Source organism: Protopterus annectens, chromosome 8.part0, assembly GCF_019279795.1.
Source record: "Protopterus annectens isolate FY-2018-M chromosome 8.part0, PAN1.0, whole genome shotgun sequence".
Lineage (NCBI taxonomy): Eukaryota > Metazoa > Chordata > Ceratodontiformes > Protopteridae > Protopterus > Protopterus annectens.
Window position 1 is genome coordinate 324,419,432 of NC_056741.1, and position 27,590 is coordinate 324,447,021.

A 27,590-nucleotide genomic window follows, 5' to 3' on the forward strand; every position below is an offset into this window, starting at 1 on the left:
TTCCTTCAACCATGCAGGTCTCCTAATGACAGATCCTGACACTGCTGCTCTGCTTGAGGCTTCTAGGGCATCATATCCACAGTGCAATGAGTGTTTGGCCACTTGAGAAGTAGAGTGCAGTACATCTGCTAACTCTTTCGAAGTGGCACAGTCAGAAATGTTGAAATCTTTTGCTTTAATAGTTCCTAAGCGTGTTGTTGACATTTTGACATGTGGAACTGACAGTTGAGTGCTCTGACAGCCAAAGTTGTAGAGGTGAATACTTTTTTACACCATCTGTCCAGAGCTCTGGAATCCTTGTCAGAAGGAATAAGATTCTTTGCAGAACTAGCCTCAGCTCCTTCTGGTCCCTGTGTAATGACCTCTGGGTCTGCAGCAGGATTTCTGTACCGGTATTTGAGAATCCGGTACTCTAAAACCTGTCAGGTTTACTGGGAGCAGGTGGGAGGGCGTCAGGAGCTAAGTTGGATTCATGGAAGACATCATCCACCACCTCTAAGATGGGGGGATGGCCAAGCGTCTGTGCTGGGGCAGGTCTAGAAACTCTCAGCCCTTTTTAGACTGAGGGAAGTCCTGGGATTCCCAGAGGAAATGTTCCCCGAGGTTGTGAAGGGTTTCCCCAAAGGAAAGATCCTCTGGTGGGGAGGCAGAAGGAATGGATTCCTCTGCATCTGAATCCTCATAAGCAGTCAGAGGTTGTTGTTCTTCAAAATATGAATAATCACACTCCTCAGAATCTTGTTCTGTCACTGCTTCAGAAGAAGGGTCTTTTTTCCTTTTAGAAGTTGTGGCCTGACTACCCCTGATAAGGGAGATAAGATCCTCCACCTTTTTAAGCATTAGCGCTTGGGTTGGTGGAGCAGGAGAAAGATGGTGGCTAGACAGATTTTCCTAAGAGCGGCCTTGCTTCTAGGCCTAAGAGTATCCATCCGTCTGAAAAAAACTATAGCTGGATGAGAAAACTTTTTTTTGTCGAGATTCGGCAGTGCAAAAAACCTCCTCAGAAGCCAGTGCCCGTGTCGCGGCTCCAGACCCAACTGAGGCAGAGACAACCAAAGGTTTGGAAGAGGACTTCTGCAGCAAACCAGAAAGGGTCTCAGTAGAGACTTGCGAAGGCACTGGATTGGACATCAGGGGCTGTGAAGGAACCTCGCTGAAAGCCAGAGAAACTGATGACCTGCTTAGCGGCAGAGTCGTCGGAAGGTTTAGCCTTCTGTGGTCTGTAGCTTTATCTTTACGTTTTTTCGGAATGTTTACTGATTGTTGGCTGACAGTATTTCGGAATGAGAAGATGAAAATACTTGGCTACAATGAGAGCTCTATGACGAATGGTTCTCTCGTTAAAGAGGGCACAGAACTGGAAACGGGAGACATTGTGGTCTGGGCCTAAAGAAGTGATGCAGTATGAGTGGAAGTATCTGTGTGGGATTTGCTTTCCACTGGCGAGACAATTGCTCACTTTTTTGGACATCGGTTAGTGCAAGAAAAAAGGATCCCCAACGGGGTACTTGGCTTTAAATGTTTTCAGCTGTAATTCGAACTCTGGTAGTAAATGACTGGCACACTTGCGAAAGTACAGTTGTGTACACTTACCATAAATGTAAATGTTCGAGTGTATTCACTGTTGCAGTCATTACATTTGGGGTAATCTGCTGGCCTGAATATCTAAGTCTTGGGGCCTACGTCGGTTGCAGTCTCCTCTTCCATGACGTCAGGTCATCAGGGGTATAAAACTTACAGCCAACACCATTTCCATTTTCTTTAGTTTTTCTTGCCCCAGAGGTCAGGTGCCCCCCAAATGGGGAGCAAAAAAAAAAAAAAAATATATATATATATATATATATATATATATATATATATATATATATATATATATATATATATATATATATTAAATGCAATTGTAACAACAAACTTTACCTTCATCTAAAAGCAAATGCACCCCAAAGGCTGCAGAATATAATGAAGGAAAGAGAAGTTCTAGAAAAAAGGGGGATGGCAGGTGGGTAACCCAGACTACAACAGTGAATACAACTGAACATCTACATTTACGGTAAGTGTACACAACTATACTATGTTCTTCGTGTTTCACTGTTGCAGTCATTAGATTTGGGTAGAATCCCAAAGCTATGGATGGGAGGCTGGAACTAAACAACATTAAGAGCGGCTATAAGGCCCTGCAGAACTGCAGTGGCAAAGCCTGCCCTGGATTTAGAGAGAGGCAAATAATAATGCTTTGCAAAAGTATGAACAGAGCTCCAAGTAGCAGCTTCTAGAATGTCTTTGGTTGGCACCCCTCTGAGAAAAGCTGCTGAGGTAGATGCAGCCCTGGTGGAATTTGACCCGATTCCCTTGGGCACCGGTTTACCATGATGCAAATAGCAGAAACAAATACCTTCCCCTCTGATCCTGCAGCAAATGCCACCAGTAGCTGCTCAGGCTTGCTTAGAGATTTGGTCATGTTTAAGTAGAATCTTAGTTGTCTGTGTACGTCCAAGGAATGCAGAATCCACTCCCCCTTGTTCTGCGGATTTGGGTAAAAAGTTGGCAGGTGAATAGTTTGGTTAAGAGCCACAATGGATACCACACCATAGGCATAAAGGAAGGATTGGTCCTGAAGGACACCCTGTCCGGGTAAAATGTAATAAAAGGCTCCACAGCCATGAGGGCCTGTAGTTCTGAAACCCTTCTTGCTAAAGTGATTGCTAGAAGGAAAGCTGTTTTCCAATATAAAAACTTTATATCCGCAGTAGCTGCTGGTTCAAATGGAGGCAGGGTGAGCTTTTCCCACACAAAATTGAGGTCCCATGCAGGAGTTTGTGATCTTCTGGGAGGCCTTACATTTTGGGGACCTCTAAGATACTGTTTTAGCAGAGGATGAGAAAAGATGGGAGGCTCTGTGTTGTAATGAGCCGAGATGGCAGAGGCAATGATTTTTATTGAGGAAAAAGATAGGCCCTTGTGAAGCATCTCGGTCAAGTATTGTAAAATCTGAGGAATTTTTGGCTTTGCTGTGTCCGTCCCTTGTGCTTAGTTCCAAGTACAGAATCTCTTCCATTTATCAGCATAAGATTTTCTAGTACTAGGCCTTCTGCCTTCCAAAATGACATCCATCACAAATTTACTGAGAGGTGTTTGAATAATTACATGATCAGCCATGCTGCCAGGTTCAGAGTTTGGAGCTGACTGTGTAGAATTTGACTGTTCTGCTGAGACAGTAGATGAGGTATTTGAGGCAAGTACCAAGGAGGGAGTTGAGACATATTCCTTAGAAATGGGTACCAGTGCTGGCAAGGCCAGTCCAGGGCAATTAGGATCATTTTTGGTTTTTCCTGTCTGACCTTTAGTAAGACCTTGGGAAGAAGAGACAGAGGAGGAAAGGCGTAGACTGATTGGTTTTTCCAACTGAAGGATAGGGCATCCACTTTCCATGCTTGTCTGTGATATGTCCTTGTGCAGAATTTGTCCAGTTGATAATTCTGGGAAGAGGCAAATAGATCTATGTCCGGACTCCCCTATTTCTCTTATCATGCTGAAGACTTGTGGATCCAGTTTCCACTCGTGAGGGTCCATAAGATTTCTGCTTAGGTTGTCTGCCAGAGTATTTTGTTTTCCTGGCAAGAATTGAGCTTGAAGATGTACTTGGTAAGTCAAGGCTGTGACCCACAATGCCATGGCTAGTCTGCAAAGGGGGTAGGAATGTGTACTCTCTTCCTGCTTATGTACCACATAACCGTGGTGTTGTCCGTCTATCAGTAGTTGTCCTGGATGAAGTAAGTCCTTGAAAGCTGCCAGGGCATTCTGAACAGCTAACATCTCTTTCTGGTTGACATGCAGATGCATTTGTTTTGGGCTCCATATGCCCTGAATGCATCTCCCTGCCAGGTGGGCCCCACCAAGCAGTCTGATGTGTCTGTAGTTAGGGTTTGGGTGGCAGGGGGTAGAGTGAAAGACAGTCACATGTTCTGGTGACATGTCTGCCCACCAAAGAAACTCCTGTTGAAGGCAGGGAATGTGAGGAATCATTGTTTCCAGACAATGACAATGTTGACTCCATAAACTTTTTAGATACCACTGTAGTTTCCCCATATGTAGCCTTGCATATGGAATTAGTAGAATGCAGGATGCCATGAACCCCAAAGCCTGCAGAATTTGTCTTGCAGATAACTGGGTTTTTGTTGCCATCTGTTTGAAGTAAATAGTCAGTTGCCTTTGTTTGTCTGGCATAAGGTAAGCCATCTGGGCAGTTGCATTCAAACTTGCACCCAGGAATGTAATCTTTTGAGAGGGTACCAGTTCTGATTTCTTTTCGTTTGTGTACCCTAGGCATGTTAGAAGCCTTTTTACAAACGCCAGATGAAAAAGAATGTCCTTGTTTTCTGCTTGAATGCGACAGTCGTCCAAGTATAGATTTGTATGCTTCTTTGTCTGCAAAATGCAATTCCTGGTGCCAGGCACTTTGTAAAGACCCTGGGCGCAGTAGATAAGCCAAAGGGCAGTGCAGAGAATTGGTAATGCATAAAACCAGCCTTGAACCGGAGGTATCTTCTGCACGATTCCCTTATTGGGATATGCAGGTATGCCTCTTAGGTCTAGAGTCACTAGCCAAGCGTTCTTGCCCAGCATGGGCAGAAGCTGTTGCAAAGTCAGCATTTTGAATTTTGGGATGTCCAAGAATGCCTTCAAAAATCGATAAATCCAGTATCGGGCGCCAGGCATAGTCTTTTCTGGGTACCAGTAACAGTCTAAAGTAAAACCCTTACCCTTTTTCCTGTTCTAGCTGAATAGCCCCCCAAATCCATGAGGGACGCAACTTGTTTGTGCCTCTGCCCATTGATTTTGTGGCAGATCCGGCCAACCGTCTGGAATTGGCAAGGTATGGAAATGAAATCTGTATCCCTGGGATACTATGTTTAATACCGACTTGGCCTGGGTTAACTGCCAATTCGGAGCATGAAGTGCTAATTTTCCCCCTAAGGGGGCTGCCAAAAGACAAGTGCTTGGTGATGGCAGAGGGAAGTCACTGAGACTGTTTACTGCAGGGTTGTGCTTTGTTTCCTCAAGATTTAGAGATAAAGGGACCCCACTGCTTTGACCTGTAAGAACCCTATGATTGGTATCTAGAGCTTTTTGAGCACCTGGATTTGCCCAGTGAGGCTCTGTCGCACACAGGAAAGGACCAATTTTTTTGAAGGCCAGTGTCTACTGAATCTTGGTGGCTGCACTTGTAAGAAGTCTTTTACAGTTTGCATAGATTTAGCTTTGTCTTCAATTTTCTTTAAAACCTCTTCTGCCTTATTACCAAACAGAGTATCATGTTGTAAAGGTGCATCCAACAATTTAACTAACATGATCAGGCAGATTTTGCTCCTCGAGCCAGGCATGCCTTCTAATCACAGATCCAGTAACTGCGGCCCTGCAGGAGGCCTCCAAGGAATCAAAACCACATTGCAAAGTATGCTTTCCAACCTGTTCTGCTGCATGCAATAATTCCTGTAATTCTTTATTTTCCACACATTCAGAAATCAACATAATTTTCTGTTTAAATAATCCCATAACATGCTGTTGATATTTAAGCATATGAAACTGGCAGTTTAAGGCAAATACTGCCAAGGTTGCAGACGTATAAACCTTTTTCCCCCCATCTATCCAGCACCCTGGAATCTCTATCAGACGGGGTAGGATTCTTAGCTGTTGAGGCCTTTACACCTTTGGGACACAGATAGTTTCAGGGTCAGCAGCAGGATTTTTGAATAAAAATTTGTGGGAGTCAGGAACCCTGTAATATCTGTCTGGCTTACTAGGAGCCGGAGGTAGGGAATCTGGAGCCATGCTTGATTCCGAAAACACTTCAATAATGTCTAATACAGGAGGTATGGCCAAAGGCCTATGCTGACGAAGAAGGAAATCCCTAAGCCTCTTTTGATTGAGAAATCCTGACTCTCCCAATGAAAATGTTCCCTCAAAGTATGCAAGGTTTCTCCAAAAGAATAATCTTCAGGAGGAGATGCTGATGGGATGGATTCCTCTGCATCTGATTCCTCATAGGGTGGTACAGAAAATTCTTGATCAGAAGAGGAGTCAGAAGAAATAGAAACCTGATCTGAAGATTCATAATCAGTGTCTTGCCTAGGCCTCTTATCAGGGGTTGGGAACCCCTGATCAAGGTAATTAAGTCTTCAGCCATTTTGATCATCTGTTTTTTTGGGGATAGAGGCCTGAGCACGTGGCTCATGCGTCAGTTTTTTAGCCTTAGAATTTGCTTTTGTCATTGTTTTTGAAGCTGGCGTCGGTTTTATATAGAAATGCTGAGGCCTGAAAACACCCTCAGAAGCCGGTGCCTAATGAGCGGCTCCAGACCCATCCGAGGGAGAGACATCTGCGGGTACAATACTTTGAGAATCTCGTGGCATGCCGGCCTCCACATGGGTCTCAGTAGAGGCCTGCGACTCGAAAGTAGCGGGTATCCGGGGCTGTGAAAGGGCCTCACTGAGTACCGGCGAACCGGTGACTGGCTTAGGAGAAGATTCGTCGGTTTTGGTCCTCGATGGTCTGTCTCGGTCCTTTTCTTTGCGTTTTTTGTGAACTACGGTAGTCTGATTGCTATCCGACCACATTTCGGGGTAATTAAATCCGTTTCCAAAATATTTTGAAGCAAAGATATACAGACGCTTAATAGTGCGTTGGTTAAATCTAGCACAAAACTGGCAGCAAGGCACATTATGATCTGTGCCTAGGCAAGGAATACAGTACAAATGAAAATCCTTATGAGGTATTTGCTTCCCACAAGTAATGCAATTATTAACTTTTACTGACATCGGTAAGGAGCAAGAAAAAATTTCCCCAACGGGGTACTTAGCTTTAATTGAAGACTTCGGTTCTGAAACTCGAATGCGAAAATTTCAGGAGTTGGTCAACTGGCACTTGCGAACTGCTTCTGCTTCGGGCACCGCGCGGCACGAATGACTAAAGAAAATGGCGTTGGTTGCATGTTTTATACCCCTGACGACCTGACATCATGGAAGAGGAGACAGCAACTGACACAGGACCCAAGACTTTGAAATTCAGGCCAACTGAGGGCAACCTGCCAGAAGATTACCCAAAATGTAATGATTGCAACAGTGAAACACGAAGAACATCTGCTTTTGCTACGGGCTCCATGGCAAGAAAAACTGATGTAATGGTGTCGGCAGCCTTGCTTTACAGCACTGAATACTTGACAGTTGGCAAGCGACAGCAGGCGACACAGAAAAACATGGACTCTGGTATTCAGGCTTTCCGAGGCTACACAGCAGGAATAACCCGCAGGTGATGACTGCAGCAGTGAAACACGAAGAACATCAGACGAAGGTTCAGAGCGAACACCAAATTGAGAAAGTTCTTTGTGAAATCCAGGTATTTCAGAACAGATATTTGAGGAGGAGTCTGGAGAAGTAAATCATCCAAATAAGTGAATATTTGGACTCGCTGAAGTCGGCAAAAGGTTTAGACTACAACTATTCACTTCATAAATTCTCTAGGGCTGTAGAAAGATCAAAAGAAAGCAGAAAAACTGAAAATGTGATGACAATATCAAGAAATTCCTGAAAAGGAGGAAGGATAAAGATATGCAGGAAAGCATTCTTCAAAACCAAAACTACAAAGGCATGTGGAAGGATTGTAGGGAACAGGGACTGGAGTGTTAGCATTTTGAAGCTTGGCACATTGAGAAAGGAAATAACCAGAACTGGTCTCAAAAAGCCCTCCATTCCTAACACCAGGAACATCCTGGAGTAAAACTGTGCTACACAGAAAGAGGATAACTAGCTGAATAGTCCCCTGCAGTAAAAGATGCTGTAAAAAAGGAATTAGTTGAGGCAACAAGTTGAATTCTTGAAGGGGTGGGGGACTTCCAGGACATTCTGGACTCTCTTCTAGAAAGGATAAAAAGTGCACTTGTTTGAAGTGATCTCCTTCCAGGCTGGAAGAGAATGAGATACCCTTTTAGATACGAGAACTTGGCCAAGGGGAAGTGGATGAGACAGAGAAAAAGTCAAAGCTGGGGTTTTATCAGGAAAAGAAAGCTCAGACCACTCATTGCCCCACCCTAATTTCTCTTGAAATCTTCATGTATTAGCCCTTTTTAACTTGAGAATAAAAGCAGCCACTAAGTAGAAGGGTGAGCTTTAACAGAATAATTCCTCTAGCATGTAGGCACAGAGGAAAGGAAAATCTATTTCAAGTCTTACATAACCTTCCCCTTTTCCTGCTAAACACTGAACAGATTCGAAAGCTGCAGATCAAAAAAGATGTTTGTCCACGGGAGAATCTAACAACTTGGCCTTGACTACTTCTGATGAGGACTGAAGCCTCAAACCAAGGTCTCTAAGAATGACCGTCCCTGATGCAGTCTCACAGGATGTGTTGGTAGCAACATAACTGCACTTAACTGAGTGCATTGCCACAGAGGAAAAATTAACGAAAATTAAAGCAGAAAACTTACCTGACTCTTGTATGCCTTTAATAACGTTCACCAGGTCAAAAAGAATAAACAGAAAATACCCTGTCTTATCAGCTGATAATTAACAGCCTTAAAGTCCAAGGTAGCACAGGCATAAACCTTATTCCCCACACCTGCCCACAACTCTGCTACACTTAGTAGCCAGTACAGTGGATGACAAAGTACAGTTTTGTACTTAACATAAATGTAGATGTTCGAGTGCACATAAGCTGCAGTCATCACACTTGGGTTATCTGCTGTCAGGTGGGTCCTCGGTAGGCCGAATTCCAAAATCTAGGTCCGGCATCGGTTGTCGTCGCTTCTTCCCTGACGTCAGTGTGGCAGGGGTATAAAAGAGGCAGCCAACGCCATTTTCTTCAGTTTTTCTTGCCCCAGATGTCAGGTGCCCCCAGAAAGGAAGGCAAAACATGATGTTATGCCAACATACATAAGTAGATAAATCAAAACAGTAGTTGCAAGCAAATACACCATAAAGGAATACCCCAAATAGGTTGTATGATAAAGGTGTTTGGCATAAGCCCTGTCCTAAGAGGGGATGGAGGGAGGGTAACCTTGACTGCAGCTGTATGCGCACTCGAACATCTACATTTATGGTAGGTACAAAAAGTACAGTTTTGTACCTTACCATAAATGTAGATGTCCGAACAGGATAGCATCTGCAGTCATAACAAATGGGTTGTCCTGTCGTCAGGCAGCCCTTCGGTCGGCCGGATTCCAAAGTCTGGGTCCGGCTTCGGCTGATGTCGCACTTCACCCGACGTCATCTCTGCTGGTCTTCGGGTATAAAGGCATCAGCCGACGCCATTTTCCTCAGTGTTTCTTGCCCCAGATGCCAGTTGCCCTCTTGGAAAGCTAAATTTTGGATAAATGCCAATGTTTCCAAAAAAGTAGAAGGCAAACACAAAAATAAGCATGTATGTACATATATACAAACAAATACACCATAAGAGACTCCCCCCTAGCTAGCTATTAGGAGGGTAAATACCCTAGGAGTACCACAGAGGGGAAGGAGGGTGGGTAATCCTGACTGCAGATGCTATCCTGTTCGGACATCTACATTTATGGTAGGTACAAAACTGTACTATGTCCTTCAAGGATGCATCTGCAGTCATAACAAATGGGTAGAATACCATAGCCAAACTAGGGGTGGAGGAAGAAAAAATTATGGTGTAGTTAGGATCCCTTGCAGTACAGCAGTGGCAAACCCTGCTCGGGATCTAGAGTATAGAGGTAGATTATAATGCTTGGCAAATGTATGCACGGAGGTCCAAGTAGCCGCCTCAATAATGTCCTTGGTTGCCACTCCTCGTAAGAAAGCTGTGGTGGTGGCTGTTGCCCTTGTAGAATGAGGTCTTATGTTCTGTGGAACTGGTTTTCCATGGTAGGAGTAACAGAATCTTATGCAATTTCCTATCCATTTAGAGATTGTCTGTTTGGAAATTGCTTTTCCTTCCCTTCCTGTTGCATAGGCTACTAAAAGCTGGTCAGTTTTTCTGTTACCTTTGGTTCTGTCCAGGTAGTAGCGTAACTGTCTATGTACATCCAAGGTATGCAGCAGTCTTTCTCCCCTGTTCTGTGGGTTGGGAAAGAAGGTAGGTAGGTGGATTGCCTGGTTTAAAGACACTCTGGATACCACCTTAGGCATAAATGTAGGATTAGTTCTCATGGACACCCTATCTTGATGGAAGATTAGGAAGGGTTGTACTGCCATTAAAGCCTGTAGTTCCGAAACCCTCCTTGCTGAAGTAATTGCCAGTAGGAAAGCAGTTTTCCATGATAGGTGTTGAAGATCTGCTGTTGCTGCTGGTTCAAATGGAGGGAGTGTTAATTTTTCTAGCACAAAGTTCAAGTCCCATGCTGGTAATGGTGGTTTCCTAGGAGGTTTTACATTCTTGATCCCTCTGAGGAACTGCCTGAGTAGAGGATGCGAAAAGACAGGTGGATCGAAGCTGTACTCTGCTGAAATAGCTGATGCATGTATCTTGATGGAGGAATAGGACAGGCCTGTATGTAGAAGCTCTGCCAAGTACTCCAGGATGTTAGCAATATCTATGTTCGACATCTTTTCCTCTTTCAGCACTCCAAATGACAAACCTTTTCCATTTTCCTGCATAGTTCCTTCTTGTTGAAGGTCTGCGTGCTTCAAGGATAATGTCTTTAACCCTTTGGGATAGGTCTGGGTTAGATGCTGCTATGTGATGTTCCAGGCAGTCAGTTGCAAGGTTTTTAGGTTTGGGTGCATGATGTTGTAGTTGTTCTGAGTTAACATCAAAGGCATCAGGGGTATTGACCACATTCTCCCCCGAGACATGCTCCTCAGCAATGGATACCAGTGTTGTCTTGGCCAATTCGGAGCTATCAGGATTATCCTTGGGCATTCCTCTCTAATTTTCAGTAGTACCTTGTGCATCAAAGGAAGAGGTGGAAATGCATATGCTGTCAGGCCTTTCCAACTGAAGGATAGAGAGTCCACCTTCCATGCAAGTGGGTGGTATGCCCTTGTGCAGAATTTTTTCAGCTGGTGATTGAGTGGGGATGCGAACAGGTCTATTTGTGGCATTCCCCATTTCTTTGTGATGGCCTTGAAGATGTCCGGGTGTAGCATCCATTCGTGAGCATCCGAGGTGGTTCTGCTTAACATGTCTGCTAGGGTGTTTTCTTTTCCCGGCACAAATATTGCCTGTAACTGGATGTTGTAGCTCAGAGCCATATTCCAAAGGTCCAGAGTCATTCTGCATAGTGGGTATGAATGAGTGCCTCCCTGTTTGTTGATGTACCACATGACTGTGGTGTTGTCTGTCCTTATCATTAAATGGCCTTCTTTGAGGAATGGTCTGAATTTCTGGATTGCTAGTTTTACTGCCAGCATTTCTTTTTGGTTTATGTGCAGGTGCAGCTGGTCTTGAGTCCACAATCCTTGTATGCATTTGTCCAACATGTGCGCCCCCCAGCCTAGGTCTGAGGAGTCTGTTGTGATGGTTTGGCTTGCTTGAAAGTTGTGGAAGGGTAAGCCTGGGTTTGACTGGCATGCTTGAGCCCACCATAGGAACTCCTGTTTCAGGCATGGGATTAGTGGGATTTCGGTTTCTAAGCTGTGCCTGTGTTGAGACCATAAATTCTTTAGGTACCACTGTAGCTTTCTCATATGCAGTCTGGCATGTGGGACCAAGATTATGCATGATGCCATGAAGCCCAAGGCCTGCAGTACTTTTCTTGCTGTTAGTTTGTTCTGCTTTGTTAATGCCAAGAAGTAAAGAGGGAGATGTTTTTGTTTTTCTGCCGTTAGGAATGCCATTTGTTTTACTGTGTCCAATTCCGCACCCAAGAATGTTCTTGTTTGGGATGGTATCAGTCTTGACTTTTGTAAATTGACTGTGTAATCCCAGGGCTTGTAGTAAGCAAATGACTCTCTGTAAATCTGTTGTCAGCTTGCTTTTGTTGTCCGCTTGTAACAGGCAGTCGTCCAGGTATGGATAAATTTGGATTCCCTGTAGCCTGCAGTGAGCGATTACTGATGCCAGGCATTTTGTGAATACTCTGGGTGCAGTAGATAAGCCAAAGGGCAATGCTGAGAATTGATAATGCTCTGATCCTGCAAGAAATCTGAGGTATCTTCTGCAATTTGGTCGTATGGGGATGTGCAGGTATGCCTCCTTGAGATCTAGAGTTACCAGCAAACACTCCTTGCCCAGCATGGGAAGAAGTTGCTGTAGGGTCAGCATTTTGAATTTTGGGACAATGATGTATGTTTAAGACGGACAGGTCGAGAATAGGTCTCCAACTTTTCTCTTTCCTTGGTACTAGGAAGAGTCTGGATTAGAATCCTTTGCCCTGTTCTGTTATAGGTACTCTTTCCACAGCTCTCATCTTTGTTAATTCCGCTATCTGCTTTAGAGCTTCTGTTTTTTGATTTGGAGGTAGGTTTGGCATTCCTCTTTTTACTGGTAAGGTGTGGAAGTGGAACCTGTAGCCTTGGTCTATGGTTTGCAAAATCCACTTGTCTTTTGTGATATAGTGCCAATTTTTTGAAAATATGGCTAACTTTCCGCCTAAAGGTGCTGCTATTTGCTCCCTGGTAGGCGGTGTCAGAGCCAAGTCACTGTGATTGTCCTGTTGTAGTGGCAGTGGTTGTGTCTATGCCTCGGTTATTGCCTTGCCACTGTCGTCCTCTGTAGGCACCTCCTCTGGATTGATTTCTGCCTCTAGAGCGTCTATTCCTGCCTCTCTGAGATTTTGAGGAGTCTGGAAAGGACCAATTTTTGGCAGGCCAGTTCCTGCTAAACCTTGGGGGCTGAACCTGTAAGAAATCCTTAACTGTTTGTACAGATTTTGCCTTCTCTTCCATTTTCTTCATTACTTGCTGAGCAGGTGTACCAAATAGACTGGTCTTATCCATAGAGCATCTAACAGCTTTGCTTTAACATGATCCGGCAAGACCTGTTCTTTCAACCATGCATGCCTTCTTATCACTGTGCCAGTCATGGCTGATCTAAATGAAGCCTCCAGTGCATCATAGCCACATTTTAAAGAATGGTTACTAACCTGTTGGATGTTTATTTACCATTTCTAAAACATATTTCTTATCTAAGGAGTCATCAGAGGACAGCTTCTTAGTTAACTGATCAAGCATAAACTCTTGGTATTGGATCATATGAAACTGACAGTTTAAAGCTCTAGCTGAGAGAGTAGCAGAGGTGTAAACTTTTTCCCCATCTCTAAGGACCTGGATTCCCTTTCAGAAGGAATAGGGTTTTTTGCTGAGGTCGAGGCTACTGCCTTAGGCCCCTGGGATATAGTCTCAGGATCTGCAAGTGGGGCCTTGTATAGGTGGTGATGAGTGTCTGGCACCCTGTAAAATCTATCTGGTTTGGCAGGGGTTGGAGGTAAAGTATCAGGAGCGGTGCAAACATCATTAAATGCATCATCCACAACAGGTAGTACTGGAGGTATAGCTAAGGGCCTATGTTGTGGTAAGTGCAGAAATGTCCTAAGCCTTTTTCTTGAATCTGAGAAATCTTGTCCCTGCCATTGGAATTGTTCTCTCATGGCATGTAAGGTTTCCCCAAAGGAAAATTCCTCTGGTGGAGAGGCAGATGGAATGGATTCTTCAGCATCTGAATCTTCATAAGTAGAAAAAGGAGCCTCTGGCTGGTCTGTAATGTCTGAGTCATCCGCAGAATCATCAGAGGACACTGGCTCGGGGCTCTGCCCTAGATCTCTTTCTGGGGGCTGAGAGGCCCTGTCTGGGTGAGATTGGGATCCTCTAATTAAGGATATTAAATCCTCTGCCAGAGTAAGCATTTGTGAACTAGAAGTGGGCCTGTGTGAAGGGGGCTTAACAGGCACTGATTTAACAGTTTTGGCTGCTTTAGCCCTGGCAAAGGCCTTAATAGACATGGCTGCAGGAGGCCTAGCAGCACCACGTGCTGGGGTAGAGACATCCAAAGGGATGGTGTCTGATAAATCACTAGGAACCACAGTAGTAGGCAAAACTTCTGAGGCCGATTCAACTAAAGTAGCAGGAGCCTCAGTAGTAGTCATGGATTCGGCTGAAGATTGACCGGCTTTCTCGGTTTCGGCCGAAACAGAGACACTCGCGGCTTGCTTAACCGTGGTTTCGGCCGAAACCGGGGACCGCGAGTGTCGGTCTTTTTCTTTGCGTTTTTTAACAATTTGGGTAGTCTGAGGATCCGACGGCATAATGTACGCAAAAATCTGAGCCGAAAAACTGTTCAGCAAACTCCGACAGACGCCTAAGCGTTCGTCGGTTGAAGGAAGCACAGGCCGAACAGGCTGCTACGTCGTGGTCTGGGCCTAAGCAAGGCAGGCAGTAAGAGTGGAAATCATTATGAGGTATTTGTTTCCCACAAGTTAAACAGTTATTGACTTTTTCTGACATCGGCTGAGGCAAGAAAGAGTCCCCAACGGGGTACTTAGCTTTTAGAAGTCTTCAAGTAGTATTCGGTAGTAGTAATCTCTGGATCTGACCGACCGCACTTGCGAACAGCTTCTGCTTCGGCCACGCCGCAAGAAAGACTGAGGAAAATGGCGTCGGCTGATGCCTTTATACCCGAAGACCAGCAGAGATGACGTCGGGTGAAGTGCGACATCAGCCGAAGCCGGACCCAGACTTTGGAATCCGGCCGACCGAAGGGCTGCCTGACGACAGGACAACCCATTTGTTATGACTGCAGATGCATCCTTGAAGGACATCTGTACTATGTTCATCGTGCATACAGCAGCAGTCATCACACTTGGGTAGAATCCCAAAGCTAAGTAAGGGTGGCTGGTACTAAGCGGAATTAGGAGGGGCTAGAATGCCCTGCAGGACTGCTGTGGCAAAGCCCGCTCTAGATTTTGAGTATAGTGGAAGGTGGTAGTGCTTGGAGAAAGTGTGCACCGAACTCCAAGTTGCTGCTTCCAAAATGTCCTTGGTGAGGACCCCCCTGAGGAAAGCTGCTGAGGCAGCTGTAGCCCTGGTGGAGTGGGATCTGATGTATTTAGGCACTGATTTTCCATGAAATGAATAACAATAGCGTATGCAGTGAGCTATCCATTTTGAAATAGTCTGTTTGGAAATGGCCTTTCCTTGAGTACCTGTAGCATAGGACACAAAGAGCTGCTCAGATTTTCTGAATGACTTTGTTCTGTCCAAGTAATAACGAAGTTGCCTGTGAATGTCCAAGGAATGTAGAAGCCTCTCTCCTTTGTTCTGTGGATTTGGATAAAAGGTAGGTAAATGAATAGTCCGATTCAAAGCCACACTGGATACTACCTTTGGCATGAAGGTAGGGTTCGTTCGTGAGGAAACCCTGTCCTGATGGAAAATGATGAATGGTTGCACAGCCATGAGGGCCTGTAGCTCCGAAACCCTACGTGCTGAGGCAATAGCCAGAAGGAAGGCTGTTTTCCATGACAAGTATTGTAGCTCTGCTGTAGCAGCCGGCTCAAAAGGAGGCAGTGTCAGCTTCTCCAATATGAAGTTGAGGTCCCATGCTGGAGCTGGTGGTTTTCGTGGGGGTTGTATATTTTTTGCCCCTCTGAGGAACTGCCTTAAAAGAGGATGTGAGAATAAAGGAGGATCCGTATTGTACTGTGCTGAAATGGCTGAAGCGTGGATCTTGATGGAAGATAAGGAAAGGCCATTGTTTAACATCTCAGCTAGGTACTGTAAAATCTGAGGTATATTTATTACCCAAGGATTCTGACCCTTAGCTTGATTCCAGGAACAAAATCGTTTCCATTTGGCTGAGTAGGTTTTTCTAGTAGAGGGTCTCCTGGCCTCCAAGATGACATCCTGTACCTCTCCTTGGAGAGGAGAGTCTGTTGGCAAATTAAGGTATTCTCCATGCAGCTAGATTTAGAGTTCTGAGCTGGCTGTGAAGGGTCTTGTAATTGTGCTGGGACAAAAGAAGAGGAACTTGTGGAAGGATCCATGGTGGTGAGTGTGACAGGCTCTTTAGGAGAGGATACCAGTGCTGTTGTGGCCAGTCTGGAGCAATGAGAATCATTTGTGGCCTCTCTGCTCTGGTTTTTAACAGGACTTTGGCCAGTAGAGGTAGAGGCAGGAAGGCATACACTGTCAATGTTGTCCAATTGAAAGAGTGCGTCCACTTTCCAGGCCTGTGGATGATAGGTCCCGGAGCAGAATTTCTCCAACTGGTAATTTCTGTGGGTAGCAAACAGATCTATGTCTGGCTGTCCCCATGCCTGAGTGATCTTTGGGAAGACTTGAGGATGAAACTTCCATTCGTGTGGATCTGTCATATTTCTGCTTAAGTTGTCTGCCAGTGTGTTTTCCTTCCCTGGCAGGAATTGTGCCTGTAGTTGAATTTGTAATTCCAGTGCTGTGTTCCACAGGGTCATGGCTTATCTGCACAGGATGTATGAATGCGTTCCCCCCTGTTTGTTTATGTACCACATGGCTGTGGTGTTGTCTGTCCTTATTAATAGCTGGCCTGGATGCAGTAGGTCTTTGAAGGTCATAAGAGCATTTTGCACGGCTAGCATCTCCTTTTGGTTGATGTGTAGGTGCATCTCTTTTTGGGACCATTTTCCCTGAATACACTAACCTGCCATGTGTGCTCCCCAGGCGTAGTCGGAGGCGTCTGTTGTGATGATGTGAGTTGCTTGTGGTAAGCAGAAAGGAAGACCCGTGTTTCTTTGGCATGCTTGAGCCCACCACAAAAATTCCTTTTGAAGGCATGGAATGAGTGGTATAATTGTTTCCAAGCTGTGATGACACCATAAGTTTTTTAGGTACCATTGTAGTTTCCTCATATGCAACTTTGCAAATGGTATTGGTAGGATACAAGATGCCATGAACCCCAGAGCCTGCAGGATTTTCCTTGCAGTTAGCCTGGTTAAAGTTGCCATTCTGTTGAAGTATTGAGACAGTTAACCCTTGTTTGTCTGGTGTGAGGTAGGCCATCTGGGTCGTTGTGTTTAAGCTGGCACCCAGGAAAATTATCTGTTGAGAAGGTATTAGTTTTGATTTCTTTTTGTTCACTGTGTACCCCAGGCAGTTTAACAGTTTTATTACAAACGCCAGATGTTGCAATAGAATGTCCTTGCTGTCTGCTTGGATCAGGCAGTCGTCCAGATATGGGTAGATTTGGATTCCACGTTGTCTACAGAAGGCAATTACTGATACCAGGCATTTCGTAAACACTCTGGGTGCAGTAGATAAGCAGGGCAATGCAGAGAATTAGTAATGGGTTGAACCTGCAAGAAATCTGAGGTATCTTCTGCAATCTTGTCTGATAGGGACATGCAGGTATGCCTCCTTGAGGTCCAATGTTACCAGCCAAGACTCCTTGCCCAGCATGGGAAGAAGCTGCTGTAATGTGAGCATCTTGAATTTTGGTACCTCTAGATATGTGTTTAGAATAGATAGGTCTAAGATGGATCTCCAATCTTTGTCCTTCCTTGGTAGTAGAAATAGCCTTGAATAAAAACCTTGACCTTGTTCTTTTGCAGGTACCTCTTGAATTGCTGTCATATCCATGAGAGCGGTAATTTGCCTTTGTGCCTCTGCCCATTGATTTTGTGGCAGGTTTGGCATGCCTCTCATTTTTGGAAGGGTGTGAAAGTGGAACCTGTAGCCTCTGTCTATAATATCCAGAATCCATTTGTCCTTTGTAACAATGTGCCAGTTTTTTGAAAATAAGGCCAGTTTTCCGCCCAAAGGTGCTGCCATTATAGCTTTGCTTGGCAGGCATAGGGGAAAGTCATTGCGTCTGTTTTCTAAATGACTGTGGTCTATCTTCTCCACTTCTTGGGGCTGGTGTTTGCCACTGTCTAGCTCTGTAAGATCCTTGAGGGTGTCCTCTACCCCTTGGGCGTCTGCCCCTTTGGGGTCTGTCTGTGGCAGGAAAGGACCAATTTTTTTGAAGGCCAGTTTCTACTGAAGCGTGGAGGCTGCACCTGCAAGAAATCTTTAACTGTTTGCATAGATTTCGCTTTTTCCTCCATTTTCTTTAGTACCTCCTCAGCTTTAACACCGAACAATACATCTTTTTGTAGTGGTGCATCTAATAACTTTGCTTTGACATGATCTGGTAAAGTTTGCTCTTTGAGCCAAGCATGTCTACGTATGACAGACCCCGTGACAGCAGCTCTACATGAGGCCTCTAAAGCATCAAAAAGTACAGTTTTGTACCTACCATAAATGTAGATGTCCGAACTGGATAGCATCTGCAGTCATAACTGGGTTGTCCTGTCGTCAGGCAGCCCTTCGGTCGGCCGGATTCCAAAGTCCGGTCCGCTTCGCTGATGTCGCACTTCACCCGACGTCATCTCTGTTGGTCTTCGGGTATAAAGGCATCAGCCGACGCCATTTTCCTCAGTGTTTCTTGCCCCAGATGCCAGTTGCCCTCTTGGAAGGCTAAATTTTGGGTAAATGCCAATGTTTCCAAAAAGATAGAAGGCAAACACAAAAAATAAGCATGTATGTACATATATACAAACAAATACACCATAAGAGACTCCCCCCCGCCAGCTAGCTATTAGGAGGGTAAATACCCTAGGAGTACCACAGAGGGGAAGGAGGAGGGTAATCCTGACTGCAGATGCTATCCAGTTCGGACATCTACATTTATGGTAGGTACAAAACTGTACTATGTCCTTCATGGATGCATCTGCAGTCATAACAACTGGGTAGAATACCATAGCCAACTAGGGGGCCGAGGAAGAATAGATTATGGTGTGGATAGGATCCCTTGCAGTACTGCAGTGGCAAACCCTGCTCGGGATCTGGAATACAGAGGTAAATTATAATGCTTGGCAAATGTATGCACGGAGGTCCAAGTAGCCCTCAATAATGTCCTTGGTTGCCACTCCTCGTAAGAAGGCTGTGGTAGTGGCTGTTGCCCTTGTAGAATGAGGCCTTATGTTCTGTGGAATTGGTTTTCCATGAAAGGAGTAACAGAATCGTATGCAATTTCCTATCCATTTGGAGAGTGTCTGTTTGGAAATCGCTTTTCCTTCCCTTCCTGTTGCATAGGCTACAAACAGCTGGTCAGTTTTTCTGTTACTTTTTGTTCTGTCCAGGTAGTAGCGTAGCTGTCTATGTACATCCAAGGTATGCAGCATTCTTTCCCTCTGTTTTGTGGGTTTGGGAAGAAGGTAGGTAGGTGGATTGCCTGGTTTAAAGACACTCTGGATACCACCTTAGGCATAAATGTAGGATTAGTCCTCATGGACACTCTATCTTGGTGGAAGATTAGGAAGGGTTGTACTGCCATTAGGGCCTGAAGTTCAGAAACCCTTCTTGCTGAGGTTATTGCCAGTAGGAAAGCAGTTTTCCACGATAGATGCTGCAGGTCTGCTGTTGCTGCTGGTTCAAAAGGTGAGTGTCAACTTTTCCAGCACAAAGTTCAAATCCCAAGCTGGCAATGGTGGTTTCCTAGGAGGTTTTACATTCTTGATCCCTCTGAGGAACTGCCTGAGTAAAGGATGTGAAAAGACAGGTGGATCAAAGCTGTATTCTGCTGAAATAGCTGATGCATGTATCTTGATGGAGGAATAGGACAGGCCTGTATGTAGAAGCTCTGCCAAATACTCCAGAATGTTAGCAATGTCTATATTTTACACATCTTTTCCTCTTTCAGCACTCCAAATGACAAACCTTTTCCATTTTCCTGCATAGTTCCTTCTTGTTGAAGGTCTGCGGGCTTCAAGGATAATGTCTTTAACCCTTTGGGAAAGCTCTGGATTAGTTGCTGCTATGTGATGTTCCATGCAGTCAGTTGCAAAGTTTTTAGGTTTGGATGCATGATGCTGTAGTTGTTCTGGGTTAACATCAAAGGCATCAGGGGTATTGGCCATATTTTGTCCAGAGATATGCTCCTCAGCAATGGGTACCAGTGTTGTCTTGGCCAGTTTGGAGCTATCAGGGTTATCCTTGGACGTTCCTCCTTGATTTTTAGTAATACCTTGTGTATCAAGGGAAGAGGTGGGAATGCATATGCTGTCAGACCTTTCCAGCTGAAGGAGAGCGAGTCCACTTTCCATGCAAGTGGGTGGAACGCCCTTGTGCAGAATTTTTAGCTGGTGATTGAGAGGGGAAGCGAATAGATCTATCTGTGGCATTCCCCATTTCTTTGAGATGGCCTTGAAGATGTCCGGGTGTAGCATCCATTCGTGAGCATCCGAGGTGGTTCTGCTTAACATGTCTGCTAGAGTATTCTCCTTTCCTGGTACGAACATTGCCTGTAACTGGATGTTGTAGCTGAGCCAGGTTCCAAAGGTCCAAAGTCATTCTGCATAGGGGGTATGAATGAGTGCCTCCCTGTTTGTTGATGTACCACATGACTGTGGTGTTATCTGTCCTTATCATCAAATGTCCTGCTTTGAGGAATGGTCTGAATTTTTGGATTGCCAGCTTTACTGCCAGCATTTCTTTTAGGTTGATGTGCAAATGGAGCTGGTCCTGTGTCCACAATCCTTGTAATGCATTTGTCCAGCATGTGAGCCCCCCATCCTAGGTCTGAGGCGTCTGTTGTGATGGTTTGGCTTGCTTGATAGTTGTGGAAAGGTAGGCCTGGATTTGACTGGCATGCTTGAGCCCACCATAGGAACTCCTGTTTTAGGCATGGGATTAGAGGAATTTCTGCTTCTAGGCTGTGCCTGTGTTGGGACCATAAATTCTTTAGGTACCACTGTAGTTTTCTCATATGTAGTCTGGCATGTGGAACCAAGATTATGCAGGATGCCATGAAGCCCAAGGCCTGTAGAACTTTTCTTGCTGTTAGCTTGTTCTGTTTTGTTAGTGCCAAGAAGTAAAGAGGGAGTTCTTTTGTTATACTGCAGTTAGGAATGCCATTTGTTTTACTGTGTCCAATTCCGTGCCCAAGAATGTCCTTGTTTGGGATGGTATCAGCCTTGACTTTTGTAAATTGACTGTGTATCCCAGTGCTTGTAGCAAGTAAATGACCCTTTGTAAATCTGTTGTCAGCTTGCTTTGTTGTCCCCTGTAGCAGACAGTCGTCCAGGTATGGATAAATTTGGATTCCTGTAGTCTGCAGTGAGCGATTACTGATGCCAGGCATTTTGTGAATACTCTGGGCGCAGTAGATAAGCCAAAGGGCAATGCTGAGAATTGATAGTGCTCTGATCCTGCAAGAAATCTGAGGTATCTTCTGCAAATTGGTCGTATGGGGACGTGCAGGCATGCCTCCTTGAGATCTAGAGTTACCAGCCAGCACTCCTTGCCCAGCATGGGAAGAAGTTGCTGGAGGGTCAGCATTTTGAATTTTGGGACAATGATGTATGTATTTAAGATGGACAGGTCGAGAATAGGTCTCCAGCTTTTTTCCTTTCTTGGAACTAGGAATAGTCTGGAGTAGAATCCTTTGCCTTGTTCTGTTATTGGCACTTTTCCACAGCTCTCATCTTTGTTAGTTGCATTATCTGCTGTAGAGCTTCTGTTTTTGATTTGGAGGCAGGTTTGGCATTCCTCTTTGACTGGTAAGGTGTGGAAGTGGAACCGTATCCTTGGTCTATGGTTTGCAGAATCCACTTGTCTTTTGTGATATAGTGCCAGTTTTTCGAAAATAAGGTTAACTTTCCGCCTAATGGTGCTGCTATTTGTTCCCTGGTAGGCGGAGTTAGAATCAAGTCACTGTGCTGCTGTAGTGGCAGTGGCTGTGTCTGTGCCTCTGTTATTACCTTGCCACTGTCGCCCTCTGTAGGCACCCCTCTGGATTGATTTCTGCCTCTGGGACGCCTATTCCTGCCCCTTTGGGATCTTGTGGAGTCAGGAAAGGACCAATTTTGGCAGGCCAGTTCCTGCTAAACCTTGGGGTTGAACCTGCAAGAAATCTTTAACTGTTGGTACAGATTTTGCCTTTTCTTCCATTTTCTTCATTACCTGCTGGGCAGGTGTACCAAACAAACTGGCCTTATCCATAGGTGCATCTAATAACTTAGCTTTAACATGATCCGTAAGACCTGTTCCTTCAGCCATGCATGTCTTCTTATCACTGTGCCAGTCATGGCTGATCTAAATGAAGCCTCCAGTGCATCATAGCCACATTTTAAGGAATGGTTACTGACCTGTTGTATGTTATTTACCATTTCTAATATATATTTCTTATCTATAGAGTCATCAGAGGATAGCTTTTTAGTTAACTGATCAAGCATAAACTCTTGGTATTGTATCATGTGAAACTGACAATTTAAAGCTCTAGCTGAGAGAGTAGCAGAGGTGTAAACCTTTTGCCCCATCTGTCTAAAGACCTGGCTTCCCTTTGAGAAGGGATAGGGTTTTTTGCTGTGGTCGAGGCTGCTGCCTTAGGCCCCTGGGATATGGTTTCGGGGTCTGCAAGTGGGGCCTTGTATAAGTGGTGATGAGTGTCTGGAACCCTGTAAAATCTGTCTAGTTTGACAGGGGCTGGAGGTAAGGAATCTGGTGCAGTGCAGACATCATTAAAAGCATCGTCCACAACAGAGAGGACAGGAGGTATAGCTAAATGCCTGTGTTGTGGTAGGTGCAGAAAAGTCCTAAGTCTTTTTCTGGAATCTGAGAAATCCTGTTCCTGCCATTGGAATTGTTCTCGCATGGCATGTAAGGTTTCCCCAAAGGAGAATTCTTCTGGTGGAGAAGCAGCTGGAATGGATTCTTCAGCATCTGAGTCTTCATAATTGGAGAAATGAGCCTCTGGCTGGTCTGTAATATCAGAGTCCTCCGCGGAATCATCAGAGGACACAGGCTCGGGGCTCTGCTCTAGGTCTCTTTCTGGGGCTGAGAGGCCCTGTCTGGGTGAGATTGAGATCCCTAATTAAGGATATTAAATCCTCTGCCAGAGTAAGCATTTGTGAACTAGAAGTGGGCCTAGTAGAGGGGGGCTTAACAGGCACTGACTTAGTAGATTTGGCTGCTTTAGCCCTGGCAAAGGCCTTAATAGACATGGCTGCAGGAGGCCTAGCAGCACCACGTGCTGGGGTAGAGACATCCAAAGGGATGGTGTCTGATAAGTCACTAGTAACCACTGTAGGTAAGATTTCTGAGGCCGTTTCAAGTAGGGTAGCAGGAGCCTCAGTAGTAGTCATTGATTCAGCTGTGCTTTGATCAGTTTTCTCGGTTTCGGCCGAAACCGAGACACTTGCAGTTTGCTTAACCATGGTTTCGGCCGAAACCGCGGACCGCGAGTGTCGGTCTTTTCTTTGCGCTTTTAACAATCTGGGTAGTCGGAGGATCCGACGGCATAATGTACGCAAAATCTGAGCCGAAAAACTGTTCAGCAAACTCCGACCGACGCCTAAGCGTTCATCGGTTGAATGAGGCACAGGCTGAACAGGCTGCTACGTCGTGGTCTGGGCCTAAACAAGGCAAACAGTAAGAGTGGAAATCTTTATGAGGGATTTGTTTCCCACAAGTTAAACAGTTATTGACTTTTTCTGACATCGGCTGAGGCAAGAAAGAGTCCCCAACGGGGTACTTAGCTTTTAGAAGTCTTCGAAGTAGTATTCGGAAGTAGTAATCTCTGGATCTGACCGACCGGCACTTGCGAACAGCTTCTGCTTCGGGCGCCACGGGGCAAGAAAGACTGAGGAAAATGGCGTCGGCTGATGCCTTTATACCCGAAGACCAGCAGAGATGACGTCGGGTGAAGTGCGACATCAGCCGAAGCCGGACCCGGACTTTGGAATCCGGCCGACCGAAGGGCTGCCTGACGACAGGACAACCCAGTTGTTATGACTGCAGATGCATCCATGAAGGACATCCACACTGCAAGGTATGTTTCCCCACTTGTTCTGCTCCATGCAACAAATCCTGCAATTCTTTCAAGTCTGGTTGTCTGTTTGCGTCATTCTGCTTTTCAGCTGAGATAGCAAGAACTGTTGGTATTTTAACATATGAAATTGACAGTTTAATGCCCTCACGGTTGAAGTGGCTGATGTATACACCTTTTTCCCCCGACCTTTCTAATGATCTGGAATCTCTCTCTGAAGGTAAAGGGTTTTTAGCAGTAGAGGCCTTAATCCCCTTGGGACCATGTGAAATTGTTTCTGGGTCAGCAGTATGGCTTTTATAAAGGAACTGGTGAGAATCAGGAACCCGGTAATATCTGTCTGGTTTAACAGGGGCTGGAGGTAATGAGTCTGGATTAAGACTGGCTTCTGCGTACACATCATCCAAAATATCCAAGACAGGAGGAATAGCCAGGGGCCTATGCTGGGGAAGTAGTAGAAATTCCCTGAGCCTTTTCTTGGAATCTGAGTAATCTAGGCCTTCCCAGTGGAAGTGCTCTCAATGTATGCAGGGTTCCCCCAAAAGAGTAGTCCTCGGGGGGGGGGGGGAATAGACTCCTCAGTATCAGAGTCTTCAAATGGGGAAAAGGCGTAATCCTGGTCCTCAGAATGGTCTGAGGTAATAGAAGCCTGGTCTGAGGAAGGGTAGTCTTCCTCCAACCTGGGTCTTTTGTCTGAGGGGGGTTGAGAACCCCTGATGAGAGTTATCAAATCCTCAGCCATTTTAAGCATCTGTTTCTTAGGCATGGGGCCTTGAGGGGGTCCGAGGACCCTGTTTTTTAATTTTCATTGCAGCTTTAGATTTAGTGAATTTAATAGAGGAGGTGGTAGGCCTGAAAACGCCTTCAGAAATGGCAGGCCTCGCTAAATTTTCGGTTTCCCCCCCAAGAGTGGCGTCAATATCTGCAGAGGTAATGGAGACAGAGGATCCTGCGACTTCGGGTAATGAAGTCGCCGGTAAAGTAGTTTCATCGGTAGTCAGGGGCTGCGTAGGCGCCTCACTGAGAACCGGAGAGCCGGTAGTCGGCCTAAGCGTGATCTCAGTACTCGGAGCAGGCCTCGGATGTCGGTCCTTATCCTTGCGTTTTTTGCCTAAAACTGGCATCGGTGCATCCGACATGATATAATTAAATTTTTTGCCAAAATAATGAAGGGCGAACTCCGCCCAGCGCTTAATAGTGTGCTTGTTAAACCTAGCACAAAAACGGCAGGCCGAGACGTCGTGGTCTGGCCCTAAGCAAGGTATACAGTAAGAGTGAAAATCCTTATGCGGTATTTGCTTCCCACAAGAAATGCAATTATTAACTTTGTCTGACATCGGTCTGAGGCAAGAAAAGTTTCCCCAATGGGGTACTTCGCTTTAAAGAAGACTTTGGCTGAAATACTATTCGTAAATCTCAGGAGCTGGCCGACCGGCACTTGCGAACTGCTTCTGCTTCGGGCACTGCGCGGCAAGAAAGACTGAAGAAAATGGCGTTGGCTGCCTCTTTTATACCCCTGCCGCACTGACGTCAGGGAAGAAGCGACGACAACCGACGCCGGACCTAGACTTTGGAATTCAGCCGACTGAGGACCCGCCTGACGGCAGATAACCCAAGTGTGATGACTGCAGCTGTATGCACGATGAACATCAGCTAAGTGGATTTCACTGCAGAAAGCAAAGCGAAACAGCGGGATCAGGAGGATTCTTGTAATGAAACTTTTGATCTTTAGGAAACTTATAAAAACCTATCTGGTTTCTAAGGAGCTTAAAGTTGGGATTCTAGATTTAGACATTTGTAAAGGTATCCAGAAGAGAATCTAGGACAGGACTGATAGCAGAAGGCTTTGAAGTATCCACATCCAAAAAGGCAGAATACCTCCACTGTGCATCACTGATCTTGGTCCCTTTCCCATTCAAAATGTTGCATCATTCTGACCACCATTATCTTCAAAAGAGCTCCCCTAAGGGATAGTGAGGAGAAAGAGTATTTTCTTCATTAGAAACCACAGCCAAGGGACACGTGTACATTTACCTGTGAAGAACAAGCAAGAGAATCATCATTAGAACGCACATCTTCAAGCCGAAACCCCCCTTTGTCTCTTAAGAGGGGTAGAAGGGACAGTGGCAGGTACAGTTTGAATAAACTGATGAGGCTTCAAAAACATCAGGATTTTAAACAGTCCATAAGTAAAGTTCTACTAATCTTCCTGTGGATTTCTCGCCACCGTTTTTTTTTTTGCAGGGGGTGGGCTTATGTCTGGTCATTTGCATTTGGTTGGTAGGGACATCTACTTGAACATAATGTGGAGGATCAAAGTCCTAATACACTACTGAGAAAGAACTGGGTATTTCTTTAACTAAAATCTGAGTAATACTCTCTGGTCCTTGGAAATAAAGAGGGGTCCTCTTCTCCTCTAAAGACGTCTGATCAGCCATGGTAGACATGTAAATGGATTGCCCCACGTTCGCCTCCAACAGGATCACAAAAGGGACAAAGGCACCAGACAGTACAAGGACTCCAACAGAGACACTGGAGATTCACGGGCTGTGCTGCACAGCCGAAGCCTTGAGTTTTGATTTCTTAATTTTTCTTTGGTAATGGCTGAATGTCAGGACAGGATGGCTCAGAAGGCACTGTGCAGAGTACAAGTTCCTAAAAACTTGGTTTTTGAAATACATTTTCAAGGAAGAGAGATTGCTACGGAGGATGTTTGGAATGAAGGACTTGACAAAATTGCATTCTCTTTATAGTTACGTTCGGCACCAAGGCAACACATTTTTCTAAATTGTGTGCTTTTGCCTCAAGCACATTTCCCACTCTTGAATGACATGTACACAAATTAAAAGAAGCAGTAAGAAAAGGAAAGGTCCCCAGTGGTGTACTTAACTGCCCAACAATTAGACAGCTGTACTAGCAGTACATATCACAGACTGAAGTTGATGTGAAGTTCTCCATTCTGGCTGGTGACAAAGTACTCATGGGGAAATGTGCACTTGTAAGTCCTTTATTTACCTCCTGTCTTGGGTCATATATAGGAAACATGGTGCAAGGAAGGTGCCCTGGGCTTTGGTATGCTGCCAGCATATACTGCTATCTTTGGCAAGATATTCCATCAGTTAGTAATACCACAACTGTGGTCCTGGAAGGACATCAAATGAATAGCAGACATACCTTATCTCTTTAAGGATATTGATTGCATCATCCAAGGCCTTACGGTAAGCACTGATCACGACAGTTGGATGTATCTGTTGTTCGAGAAACTGTTCAGCTACAGCCAGCATTTCTCCAGCTAAAAGAAAAAAAAAGCACCACAAAAATATTAAACGAAGAAAATCATACGCAATTCAGCAGGAAGAGGCAATGAAGCAAAAGGCCAACACAATACAAAACCTGAAAATGTACATTTTCCAAAACAGAGATAATACCAACTTTAGCATAACTTTCCTTGACATACAATGGCAATGAAGTGCAGTTGTGCATGAATTTACCAGGAAAGTAAATGCTAGACTGATTATTGCAGTATTGCTAACTGATGGGATATCCTGCAAAGAATAGCCTCATGTCCTGCCAGAGTAAAAAACCTGGACACATTCCTCTTGTGCCATATATGTCCAACATAAAACCAAAGCAAGAGACAGCTATAAAGTACATGAGAGACGTATGGGTGGAAATTACCAGTCTTTCTTGCCCCAAGACGAGGGTCCAAAGAATGGGTAAACTACATGCCAATATGTAAGCTATACATGCCAACAGGAAAAAAAACATAACAGAAATAACCAAAGGAAAACCTGACAGTGTTGCTGATCAATGCCAGGGTCCTGAACAAGAAAAGTACAGTTTTGTACCTACCA

General features: G+C 45.0%; 1 protein-coding gene across 1 annotated transcript in view; it reads right to left on the reverse strand.

Annotated features, from left to right (window-relative positions):
• The window catches only part of CCT3 (chaperonin containing TCP1 subunit 3), a 1,145,726-nt gene that overhangs the window by 984,560 nt on the left and 133,576 nt on the right, over positions 1–27,590 (reverse strand). Inside the window, 1 exon segment of the mRNA XM_044079187.1 lies at positions 26,911–27,028. Within this exon segment, the coding sequence (XP_043935122.1) occupies positions 26,911–27,028 (118 nt within the window).